The 13,489-nt window shown below is 43.0% G+C and overlaps 1 protein-coding gene across 1 annotated transcript; it reads right to left on the bottom strand.

The window, feature by feature from the left end:
- Window positions 1-7,693: 7,693 nt before the first annotated feature.
- On the bottom strand, window positions 7,694-8,618 carry LOC130095598 (olfactory receptor 52E4-like). The gene has a single exon (XM_056262352.1). The coding sequence runs from the start codon at window positions 8,615-8,617 to the stop codon at window positions 7,694-7,696; it is 924 nt and encodes a 307-aa protein (XP_056118327.1). The 5' UTR covers window position 8,618.
- Between the last annotated feature and the right edge of the window lie 4,871 nt (window positions 8,619-13,489).

Raw genomic sequence — 13,489 nt, forward strand, 5'->3', positions numbered from 1 at the left:
GTTAGTGGATGCTATCACCCTAGCGTATGAAGCTACGGGTGAGCCTTGTCCTCCCAGGTTGCGTGCTCACTCTACGAGAGGTGTTGCCGCCTCCTGGGCGTTGGCTCAAGGCGCCTCGCTGACAGACATTTGTAGAGCTGCGGGCTGGGCGACACCGAACACGTTCGCTAGGTTCTATAGCCTACGTGTGGAGCCTGTTTCCTCCCGAGTACTCGCTACGGCCAGTGGTGCGAGGGAATAGGTTGTGTCGGCTTGCTACGCCACTCCGTGCCTCAGCCGGATACGTGCGTCTTTCGCTCCGTTGGCGCCCTACGTTGGTTAGCCTCGTGAGTTCCTCCATCACCCCTTCGGTGCCAGGCGTGGCGGACCGCCGGCGCCAGGTCTACTACCTCTTAGGGAGTTGTTGTGTAGACTGGGTGTTATGTCCAGTGGTCTCTTCGGTGACCCATTATGCCACGTGCAGTCCAGCCGTGTCTTCCCCTTGACAGACTCGTTCTGTCGTCCCTGTTGAGTATGCTCCCCTTGGAGGGGACTACCTCAGGGACTGCCATATGTTTCACTATCCCCCTGGGCTAGTACATATGTGTATTCCAGGCCTTCTTCAGGCTTCTGGCTTCCGCAGCGTTCCCTTCCCCGGGTTGGGCACGCTTTCCCAGTGTTATCCAATCCACTGTGTGGGTCTTGCGGAACAGCAGTGTGATTCCCTTGCTAGCTCCCGTAATTTGTGAAACTGCTTGGGTAGCTTAGCTGGGCGCTGGAAGGGGCCAGCACCATGGCGTTTTGTTAGGGATCCCAATTCGTCAGGGAACTCCCCGACGACACGTCGGAGTTCCCAGGACGAAAGGGAACGTCTCGGTTACGTATGTAACCCTCGTTCCCTGAGTACAGGGAACGGAGACGTGTCGTCCCTTCGCCATAGTGCTGTACCTTCGCGCAGGACTGGACACTGTTCGGCTCCTCAGCGAAAAGCATTGTGCAATGTTTACTTCCGCCTTTTATACCCGCGTTGGTAGGCGGGTCGCGGAATGCAAATTTTGCATGCCAATTCCATTGGCTCGTTTTAATTCTCTCGAAGGCAATTGGCTCCCTAGCGTGATCCCAATTCGTCAGGGAACTCCCCGACGACACGTCTCCGTTCCCTGTACTCAGGGAACGAGGGTTACATACGTAACCGAGACGTTTCATTTTATTAAAACCATTATATTCTTGATTGTTTTGAATGCTCATATTTTTACAAGTCAATGAAATGCGATCCTAGCTACAAAAGCTTTACAAGTTGTTACTATATCAGTAACGTAAATTTTATAAACACGAGAAAATTAATGTTCACGGCCGGAACATTGAGATTTCTTGGAGTTTATAAAAAGGGATAACGTTGTTGAATTAATTGATGGGTTAATCTTACAGCCGTTTGCTGGACAAACCGATTGTTTGGTAGCCAATTGATTCCCTTAAAGTTATCCCATATAATCGATCTGTAATGAGATCATTGATATATGAATGAGGAATTATAATTCGTTATGATTGATCATTCATATATACAATCGATCTATTTTCAATTTCGATAATTTAACTGTAATATGCAATATATTAATCATATTCATGATTAATTATTAAAATTCCCTATGCATAATCTGAGCTAATTAAGGCACATCTCAATGTCGCTACATTGGTATATATTCCATTGTCATTTAAACACTTCAGCACAGCCTCACATATGTCCTCCCCGCGTGTTTGCCCTTTCAGTGGTATTAATTCGACCATTTCTTCTTGCGGCCCATCAGAATTAACATACCTGCATACCAGCGCTGCCTGTTCAATATCGATCACATCACACGACTCATCACAGGCAATTGAGTATGCTGGAGCTGAATTAATGTCCTTGATTTGCTGATTGGTGATGTTGCCTGCCATTTTAATGGCCCTTTCCTTCACTGTCTTTGCGGAGAGAGGCATGTCTTTAATTTTCTGTATTATCTCGGTTTTGTTTTTGAAGTCTGAAAATAGGTGATCTGATATTTTAATGAACGAATCCTTCATGTAGTCACCATCTGTGAACGGTTTCCCACGCTTTATTATCTCCCGGGTTGCAACAAAACTAGCTGCAGTAGTGGAGTTTGGAGATGCAATCCACTTCTTAAATTTATCTTTGCGCTCCTCTAATTTCTCGAGAAGTAATGCAATCGCCCTTTTTCTCTCACTCCCAACTGGGTACTTGGCTGCAAATGTAGCATGCCTTCCCTGGAAATGTCTTTCCACATTACTCTTTTTATTATTTGACAACTTCTCATTACAAAGCAAACATGCAGGCAATCCCTCCGCATTGGCAATGAAAGCAAATGATTCGGTCCAAAAAGTGTTGAATCCTCTGTTCTCCTCAGCTACCTTTCTCTTTTTCCCCTTGGGATCCATTGCCCATGACACACCCGCCGGCTTGTTTGTTTGTCTGTCAGCCACCAGTCTGGCATCACACCGATCTGACAGAAACGCGTGTCGCAGTCTATGACGTAAATTCTTCGTTGACAGAAATGTTGAAATTAAATATTTATTATACACATTTTTACAACGTTGAAAAACTTTAAGAATGTTTGTCATGTTTTTCCTCCTATAGAAATTATATTAAAACAAATTTTTTTTTTTTTCATTTTCATATTTTTGAAAAAGCTCCAGGGAGCCACTAGGGCGGCGCTTAAGAGCCGCATGCGGCTCTAGAGCCGCGGGTTGCCGACCTCTGTCCTAGGCCTTTGAGCAGGCCCAGGTAGGACTTTCATTTAACCATGTTTATGGAGGTTTTCCTGTGAGGCTTATAGCTTGGGCTATGACCGTAGGGAATGATGTCACTGACAGCCCAGTATGACCTGAGGGTGAGTGGTTCTAGCATTTCATTTGAATTTGCTGGTTCGGACAGTTGTCACTGCCTGAGGGCATGCACTCCCCTCAGCATGGCGGAGTGGGTATTTCGTTCCCCATAGCGTCGATGACGTATTGTTGAGTTCCCTTCGAAAGGGAACGTCTCAGGTTACGACTGTAACCTTTGTTCCCTGAGAACAGGTAACGAGACAATACGTCTCCCTGCCATGCCTCGGGGCCCGCCTGCCGTACAGTCCCTTCAGACGATAAGGTGATTTGTCATGTTTGCAAGGCGCCCTTATATACTTCCAGGTCGCACGTTAATCATTCACGTTAATGATTCACGGGCTGTCGCCGGTCAATGTGATTGACATGATTTGATAGTGATTTCAGACACCTGTCACGCCTGGGGCGTTCCCCATAGCGTCGATGACGTATTGTCTCGTTCCCTGTTCTCAGGGAACAAAGGTTACAGTCGTAACCTGAGACGTTTTTAATTCCAGTGGTACTGGTGGATTTCCGCGGGAGATTCGAACATGTCTTTGCGTCATTACGTCACATCTGTACACATAAAGAAGGAGTCTCGGCTAGTAGGCTATATTGCGTGTGAGGATGTTGGAGGTGGAGATTTATGGCCTTTACTCATATCACTTATCAATTTGATGGCAGATCCAGAAAGGTTCAAACGACAATCACCAGTGACAACTGGAGAGTCACCCATTGTAAAATGCAAAATAATTTGTTCGGACTTCGGAGTGGCTACAGAAAAAAAGAGACTGCAACCGGACCCATGCAAAAACAAGGAGACATATCGGAAGGACATTACATGTGTCACACTAACCACGGGGACCAGAATTCAAATCAACAGACTTTATTTATACACAGAGCAAATCCAGGGCAGAAGAATAAACGTAGAAAACTCAAAAGATACTTGTAGACATTAAACTTGAACTCAAGCACGAATTCCTAAATGCTCTCAGACAGTCCTGATATCACTCAGATGAGCATGGGATGTTCTCACTGACAGTCCTTGGGATATCACTCTCAGATGCACGGGGAATTCTCATACAGACAGTCCTTGAATTAACACTCACGGATGCACGGGGAATTCTCATACAGACAGTCCTTGAATTAACACTCACGGATGCACGGGGAATTCTCATACAGACAGTCCTTGAATTAACACTCACGGATGCACGGGGAATTCTCATACAGACAGTCCTTGAATTAACACTCACGGATGCACGGGGAATTCTCATACAGACAGTCCTTGAATTAACACTCACGGATGCACGGGGAATTCTCATACAGACAGTCCTTGAATTAACACTCACGGATGCACGGGGAATTCTCATACAGACAGTCCTTGAATTAACACTCACGGATGCACGGGGAATTTCCCCCTTTGTAATGACGATCTCTCACGTAGACACTGGAGTCATCCCGAGTGAGGGAACACAAAGCCACTCGCCGATAACCTCTGGAGCCAGTGTTACAGAACACAGAAGTAGCACGAGGAAACAGAAACATGAAGTAACGTATAATACCCGGCCGTGAGACAATGGGAGTGAGGAGGTTATAAAGGATCAGCATAGCGAGATCATGAGGTGAAAGGGAACAGCTGCGGTGATGAGGGAAATGAGTGCAGGTGCGGGGATCCAGGGGGAATGCTGGGAAATGTAGTGCGGGACAGGACTAGGGAAAACCGTGACAACATGTAGTCACGCAATGCTTACGTTGTTAACATTAACAATTTGAGAACAAAGTATAATTTGCACGGTTTTGCGTGATATAATAACTTATAAGCGATTGTTAGATTTAATCAGCGTCATTTACTGCAATGTCAGAACCAGAACAAAAGTGGATGTTTCTTACTAGTTCAGATGACATTTTCCGATGAAAATTCTTATGTTGGGTCATACTTCCAAAAAGAATAATCTGTGATTCTGAATGCCAGTATCCACATCGGCGCGGTAATTGACAGCTGCACACTCTCCTCAAACATTGTGTTCATCCGCGCTGTGCGGTGTTGAGGGTGTTGAAGTACAACTCACGTAAAGTTGATAATTCCGCGAATGACTGCAATTGCAGATATCGAACAGAGATGGCGACAAAGAGTAAAAACGCCGGACTGCAGCTTTAATGTAAAGAAACAGTGCATCTGTATTCATCAATACAGTATTACTTTATTTAAAAAAGCATCTTGCCTCAATCATAGATTTTTCCTATAGGCTAATGATTTGCTCAAACTGTATGATTTGTAGCACTCTGAATACAATTTCATTGGCCCTTACCTTTTAATGTGTGGTTTATATTTGTTTCCTTGACCTTGTCATCATCCCGACAGGGAAAACTGACCTCATGACCCCATTACAGTATATATTTGTTTTATATAATGTAGTAAAATATTATTTTATTCAATAATTTTATTGATTTTCTTAAGTAATCTTGGATAAAATATTTTAAATTCAAGTTTAAACAGATTTTTGTTAAATTGACTCTATTAAATCACTTTCAACTCAATATTGTTTAAATAACGTCCCAGTGTCTTTATTCTCATATTTATCTTAAAGGGGGAAATAGAATGTGGTGTACATGTGTAATTGTTTCCTTTAGAAACTTGATAATTAATGAGAAAATTTAACTCTAACATAAAGGGCATCTAAGCATAGATATGGATAAAGGGCATCTAAGCATAGATATGGATAAAATATTTTAAATTCAAGTTTAAACAGATTTTTGGTAAATTTACTCTATTAAATCACTTTCAACTCAATATTGTTTAAATAACGTCCCAGTGTCTTTATTCTCATATTTATCTTAAAGGGGGAAATAGAATGTGGTGTACATGTGTAATTGTTTCCTTTAGAAACTTGATAATTAATGAGAAAACTTAACTCTAACATAAAGGGCATCTAAGCATAGATATGGATAAAGGGCATCTAAGCATAGCTATGGATAAAATATTTTAAATTCAAGTTTAAACAGATTTTTGTTAAATTGACTCTATTAAATCACTTTCAACTCAATATTGTTTAAATAACGTCCCAGTGTCTTTATTCTCATATTTATCTTAAAGGGGGAAATAGAATGTGGTGTACATGTGTAATTGTTTCCTTTAGAAACTTGATAATTAATGAGAAAATTTAACTCTAACATAAAGGGCATCTAAGCATAGATATGGATAAAAGGCATCTAAGCATAGATATGGATAAAATATTTTAAATTCAAGTTTAAACAGATTTTTGTTAAATTTACTCTATTAAATCACTTTCAACTCAATATTGTTTAAATAACGTCCCAGTGTCTTTATTCTCATATTTATCTTAAAGGGGGAAATAGAATGTGGTGTACGTGTGTAATTGTTTCCTTTAGAAACTTGATAATTAATGAGAAAATTTAACTCTAACATAAAGGGCATCTAAGCATAGATTTGGATAAAAGGCATCTAAGCATAGATATGGATAAAATATTTTAAATTCAAGTTTAAACAGATTTTTGTTAAATTGACTCTATTAAATCACTTTCAACTCAATATTGTTTAAATAACGTCCCAGTGTCTTTATTCTCATATTTATCTTAAAGGGAGAAATAGAATGTGGTGTACATGTGTAATTGTTTCCTTTAGAAACTTGATAATTAATGAGAAAATTTAACTCTAACATAAAGGGCATCTAAGCATAGATTTGGATAAAAGGCATCTTAGCATAGATATGGATAAAATATTTTAAATTCAAGTTTAAACAGATTTTTGTTAAATTTACTCTATTAAATCACTTTCAACTCAATATTGTTTAAATAACGTCCCAGTGTCTTTATTCTCATATTTATCTTAAAGGGGGAAATAGAATGTGGTGTACATGTGTAATTGTTTCCTTTAGAAACTTGATCATTAATGAGAAAATGTATCTCTAACATAAAGGGCATCTAAGCATAGATATGCATAAAAGGCATCTAAGCATAGATATGGATAAAATATTTTAAATTCAAGTTTAAACAGATTTTTGTTAAATTTACTCTATTAAATCACTTTCAACTCAATATTGTTTAAATAACGTCCCAGTGTCTTTATTCTCATATTTATCTTAAAGGGGGAAATAGAATGTGGTGTACATGTGTAATTGTTTCCTTTAGAAACTTGATAATTAATAAGAAAACTTAACTCTAACATAAAGGGCATCTAAGCATAGATATGGATAAAGGGCATCTAAGCATAGCTATGGATAAAATATTTTAAATTCAAGTTTAAACAGATTTTTGTTAAATTGACTCTATTAAATCACTTTCAACTCAATATTGTTTAAATAACGTCCCAGTGCCTTTATTCTCATATTTATCTTAAAGGGGGAAATAGAATGTGGTGTACATGTGTAATTGTTTCCTTTAGAAACTTGATAATTAATGAGAAAATTTAACTCTAACATAAAGGGCATCTAAGCATAGATATGGATAAAAGGCATCTAAGCATAGATATGGATAAAATATTTTAAATTCAAGTTTAAACAGATTTTTGTTAAATTTACTCTATTAAATCACTTTCAACTCAATATTGTTTAAATAACGTCCCAGTGTCTTTATTCTCATATTTATCTTAAAGGGGGAAATAGAATGTGGTGTACATGTGTAATTGTTTCCTTTAGAAACTTGAAAATTAATGAGAAAATTTAACTCTAACATAAAGGGCATCTAAGCATAGATATTATTAAAAAAATTAAAAAAAAGATTAAGGCTACATATGTTTCCCCTTAAAACTGTAAGATTAGGCCACATCAAAAAAATATATATATATTGACAATACATTTTCTTGTAATAAAAATGCATAATAAATTCAAGAATTCTCTATTTATCTACACCAAACTTTAACAATCTTTTGTCTTATCTCTTTGGTTTGTAAACCGTATACTAAGGGATTTAATCCTGGTGGTACAATGTGAAACATTACACTAGCTAGTTTTCTGCTTTCAGAGTAATCAGGAAAACGATGAAGAAAAATAAAAATGCCTCCAGAAACGAACATGATTAAATAAACAGCTAAATGAGTGCTGCAGGTTTTTATGGCTTTGCTATTGAGTGCTTTGTTTTTGTTTCTTATACATAGAGTAGCAATTTTGACATATGTTATAAATATAGAAACTGCTGACAGGCAGGCTATAATTGTGGTATAAACAACTCCAAACACGTTATTAATACTTACATTTTCACATGACAGTTTGAATAGTGAGGCATTGTCACAAAAAGGGTTTTCAATTGTTGATCTGCAGTGAGACAGCCGCACAGTGAGAGCAAACATAATTGTCACCACAAGTACTGATAACCCCCAGGCTGATGCTGAAAGTTTAACCACCATTTTATTGGTCATTATAGTCGTGTATCGCAATGGATTACAAATAGCTACATATCTGTCAAAGGCCATGATCATCAGCACATAGTGGCATGCTGCTGTAAATACATGCACAAAATAAGCTTGAATAACACACTCCACATATGATATATAGCGCTCTGAGGTTTCCCTTAAAATGTCCTGCAGCAAGCGTGGCATAATAACAGTAGACCCTAAAACATCATTAACTGGCAAATTACAGTACAGAAAATGCATAGGATCATGCAGATTCTTCTCTGTTGAAATCAGAAATATAAGTGTAATGTTTGATACCATTGCAAAAGTATAAGCCAAGAAAAGCACAATGAAAACAGGGTAAGAGGACTGATGTGTAACTTTGAGTCCCTCCACGAGGAGAATGCTGTTTCTAAATGTCAGGTTGTCCATTGCTGCTGTACACAAAACCTGAAAACAGAGTAACAAACATGTGTCAGTTTGATTAATAATATAAATTACCTTGAATCACTTAATTGGATATACTGCACATTATAAACTAATGCTCTGGTATTGTTCTGTGGCTCTGTCAATTTTTTACAACATACTTTCCTTGCTGTTACTGCAGTACATGACATGACAATTGTTAACATTGTTAACACAACACAAATGAATAAACTAGTTTACATTATATATGTTGACAATGTACCTGATTTATAAATTCACAAACAAAAGGTTGCCCATGTAAATACATTTCACTAGATAGCAGTATACAGCAATGTTACTTAATAAATGTAAGTGCTGCATCTTGCCTTAGTCTCATTAATATCCTCCCTGTAATGATTTAGTCATACAATGATTTGTAGTTCTCTGTTCTTTTAATGTGGGGTTTATATGAGTTTTCTCTTTCATCAATCCAACGGGGAAAACTGATTCATATGAGCAGAAAGGCTGTTGATTTTTTTTTGTTTGTGGCAACAAGTGAAGTTACGAATTACTAATTGTAGAATATGGGTTTCCTTTCGATACGGTTAACTTGCATTGCGTCAGTTATCTGATGCTTATGGGAAAACTCCTGTTTTCTCCAAATTCTGAAGCCTAACTGGTTCACGTCTGTGAATTTCACAGACAATTGGCATTTCAGCCACTTGTCAGATCTTTCTCATTCAGCGTGAAAATCCTCTCGCTGCTCAGAAGAAAACTGAAGCCCCTCTACTCTCCTCTTCTCGCCATTGAATCGTGCTCTCACAGCGGATTAAGATGCTCTGCAAGCAAGCTGACTCAGCTGAGCTCTGCTACAGCTAACTACTCGGCGCTCGTTGAACAGCTGATCCTCATCGCTCAGTGGGCTGATCGAAGCAGGTGCTCTGCAAGCAAGCTGACGCAGCATCTTCCCTGCTGCCATACGGCGATCTTAAAAGAGAAAAGAAAAGGGCCACACTAAGCTCCCCCAGTGGAAGCGGTCGCTGTACACCACCAACAGCTCTGGGCTGGAAGATGAGGGCCAGTCTTCCATTAAAGCCCTGCAGGACCACGTCAGCACTCGCTTCAAAGGCGTTCGCAGCTAACGGACAGGGCCCATCAGCACTTCACAATATGGCGGTTATACAAGTGTATCAGGCCAAACTTCTCCACAAAATGGACTATTTTTAAGGAGCTGCGCAGCACAACAGACTTGGCCCTGCACACTACTAAAGCCACAGGCCAAGCCATCGGTCATGCCAAGGCCAGTTTAGTGGTGCTGGAACGCCACTTATGGCTCAATCTCACCAAGATTAAGGATGCTGACAGGATGGCTCTCCTGTATTCCCCCGTTGGCTTGTTCGGCTCCGTGGTGGACGGATTCCCGGAACGCTACATAGAGGCTCAGAAGTCATCGCAAGCTATGCGTCACATCCTGCCTAAGAGAGCCAGTTCCACCGCAGCCTCCAGTCGCCCCAAGAAGGCACCGCCAACTCAGCGACCCAGGCCAGTTCCAATATCAACCCAGCCCACAGCCGAAAGCTGAACCGGAAGTTTAACCCCACTTCCGCTCGGCCAAACGCTACCCTTTCCCTAAGCGTCAAGGGCCTTGCCCCAGGCTGGAGTAAGACCCGGTGCAGCCGAAGCAGCCCTGAGGCCTCAGGATGGAGGAGAAAGGGGTTAAGTCTCGCCTAAGCCAGACCACCCCCAAAACATCCCCGTTTACTAGTCCCCTCTTCAGTTCATAGAAAGAGGTTACTCGGTCCAATTCGTTTGCAGACTGCTCCACTTCAGGGGCGTGATTCATACTTCTGTCTCAGACGACAGCTCTCATGTCCTCAGAGCCGAAGTTCAGTCCCTGCTAGAAAAAGACACCGTGGGGAGAGTTCCCACGGAACTCAGCGAGTCAGGCTTTTACAGCCGCTACTTTCTTTGTCCCCAAGAAGGATGGTGGTCTCAGGTTCATCCTTGATTTGAGATGAATCATTCTTGAGATTTGTGTTCGAGGAGGTGGTAATTCCGTTAAGACTCTCTCTAGCTCTGCATATTTTTAGATTGGCTTCCCATAGCCCAGTCTAAACATGAGCTATGCGCCCACAAGTCCCAGCTCTTTCAGGCTTCAGGGTCAATTTTGGCAAGAGCTCGCTGCTCCCCAGGCAACAGATTTTGTTCCTGGGGGTGGTCTTTGACTCTGCTCAGATGAAGACTTGACTCTCACAAGAGCGTGCCCTGAAAGTCAGAAGCATGGCGACCTCGTTCAAAGTAGGGGCTTTCCAACCCCTCCAGAGGTTACAGAGGCTGCTAGGCCTCATGGCAGCAGCCTCCTCAGTCATTACGCTGGGCCTGCTCCACATGCGACCACTCCAGCACTGGTTGAAAGACCTCACCCCAACCAATGCGTGGAGCGCAGGACGATATACGATCAAGGTGACCCACAGCTGTGTCAGAGCTCTGGTCCCTTGGAGCTCTCCCCGCTTCTACCAGAACGGGGTAAGACTGGGCTCAGTTTCCAGTAGAAAAGTAGTCATCACAGACGCCTCCAAGACAGGCTTGGGTGCCCTGTGCGACTGCAAGATAGGCTTTGGCTCATGGGCTAATGGACCTATGTCAAATTGGCACATCAACCGCCTAGAAATGATAGCGGTAGGGCTGGCCTTCGAGGAGTTCCGCTCTGTACTCAGGGGCCATGATGTCCTGGTCCGATCGGACAACGGGACGGTGGTTGCCTTTATAAACCACCAGGAAGGTCTCAGGTTTCGCCCTCTACACAGATTGGCGAGCAGTCTTCTCCAAAGGGCTCAGAAGAACCTCAGCTCAGTGAGAGCGGTTCATGTGCCGGGCATCTTAAAGGGAGCAGACATGCTGTCTCGCAGCGGCCCTCCCCCGGACAGTCGAAACAATATGGCACACCGAGTGTTGTATGGTCGAGTGTTTTTCCAGAAGGAAATGGACACGCTGGCCCTGAGGTGGCCACCCCAATGCCTTTATGCCTTCCCTCCGTGGCCCAGCTTCCGCAGGTCATCAGTTGGATTCGGGAAGAAGCATGTGAGGTTCTTCTGGAGCCCTGGTTCTCAGAATTGGTACAGCTAATGTCAGCAGCTCTGTGGCAAAAACCACTGAGGAGAAACCATCTCTCCCAAGCAAAGGGGTCAATATGCCACTGCAACGGTGGTTTTCCCAACATTTTTATTGTTCAGGTTGGGCGCCAGACAGTTTAAATAAACTGACAAACAAATTGTATCTTCTGTTAACCACCATTAACAAAAAAAGGAAGAAACAGAAATCTTTCACAGGAGTCTTGTAATTTCATTACAAATTTAAGTCCATTCACATTTTATAACAACAACAACAAAAACAAATATTTCAGTCTCTTATGCTATGTTCACACCGAACGCGAATTGAGCATCTGGAGCGAGTGATTTCCATGTTAAGGCAATGTAAAGACGTGTTTACACGCGTCTGGAGGTCCTGCGGCGCGATGGATGCGATTTCGCCTCATTCACGTGTCCAGATCGCGCGAAAGAGGCGAATTGAGCGCCTGGCGCAATACGCGCGAATGATTTTATTTTGTGCCATTTGTGCATTCACGTGTTTGAAGCGAATTCAGTTTTGAAGTGGTGATCAGTTGTGTTGTCCATTGCGATATTTTTCCTTACTCGGCAGTAAGGGAACCCAGGCTGTCTGTGGGAATTTTCCCATTCATTTAAGTTGCCATCGTCATCATATGCACTCCGAAGTCCGCGTGCTCGAAAAGGACGCCAGATCCTGCTTATTCGGATGGTGAGTGGTACTCTTTCCGAAATCGCATATAAAGTAGCCAAAATCAGCATAAATTAACATAGGCTCTGTGTGGTAGCCTATAGGGGTGCCAGTGCACTACTGGGTGGTCCACCAAGTGCTTTTGGGGTCCGCCAACTACCTGCTCTTCACCATAGTCCTCCTCAGTGCCACGGAGGGCCTATTTCGACCCCTAACTACCTTTTCTCTCCTTCATCGCCACGAAGTGCCTGTGGGGTCCCCTAACCACCCAAACTTCACCATAGTCTTCCTCGTGGTCCACGAAGTGCCTGTTTCGACCCCTAAACGCCTGTCCTCTTCTTCATTGCTACGGAGTGCCTATGGGGTCCCCTAACCACCTGAACTTCACCACAGTCTTCCTCAGTGCCACGGGGAGCCTTTTTCGACCCCTAACCACCTGTCCTCTTCTTCATTGCCACGGAGTGCCTGGGGGGTCCCCTAACCACCTGAACTTCACCACAGTCTTCCTCAGTACCACGAGGAGCCTTTTTTGACCCCTAACAACCTATCCTCTTCTTCATTGCCACGGAGTGCCTGGGGGGTCCCCTGACCACCCGAACTTCACCATGGTCTTAGTCTCAGGCCACGTGCTCCTCGAAGGGTGGACAGAGAGGTCCGATCGGCCTGAAACTGACGTATGCGTCCCGTCACGGGCCCCTGGGACGGGTTCTAGAGTTCCGCGTCCCTCTGACCTTTTTTCGCGCTAATTGGCCACCAACAGCCCCATGGAACAAGTTGCACGTGGGCCGTCAAACAAACGGGGGCCAAAAGGGGTCGAAAGGTCGCAGCGGCCCCAAACTCGGCACGGCGGTAGTCCGGGGGCCCCCGGTTCTAGATCCTGGATTTGGTGGTTCTAGATCGGTTCTAAGTGTGGGTTCCAGCAAAGCGGCTTGTTGGAAAGGCCCGATCGGCCCGAAACTGACACACGCGTCTCGTCACGGGCCCCGGGGACGGGTTCTAAAGTTCCGCGTCCCTCGGACCTTTTTTCACGCTAATTGGCCACCAACAGCCCCATGGAACAAGTTGCACGTGGGAAGTCACATAAACAGGGGCCAAAAGGGGTCG

The sequence above is a fragment of the Rhinichthys klamathensis genome, unplaced genomic scaffold (genome assembly GCF_029890125.1).
Source record: "Rhinichthys klamathensis goyatoka isolate OS25496 unplaced genomic scaffold, OSU_Roscu_1.1 h1tg000191l_1, whole genome shotgun sequence".
NCBI classification, from domain to species: Eukaryota; Metazoa; Chordata; class Actinopteri; order Cypriniformes; family Leuciscidae; genus Rhinichthys; species Rhinichthys klamathensis.

Excerpts from the sequence above, each read along its gene's own strand:
- LOC130095598 (XM_056262352.1), bottom strand. The coding sequence starts at position 8,617 with ATGGACAACCTGACATTTAGAAACAGCATTCTCCTCGTGGAGGGACTC.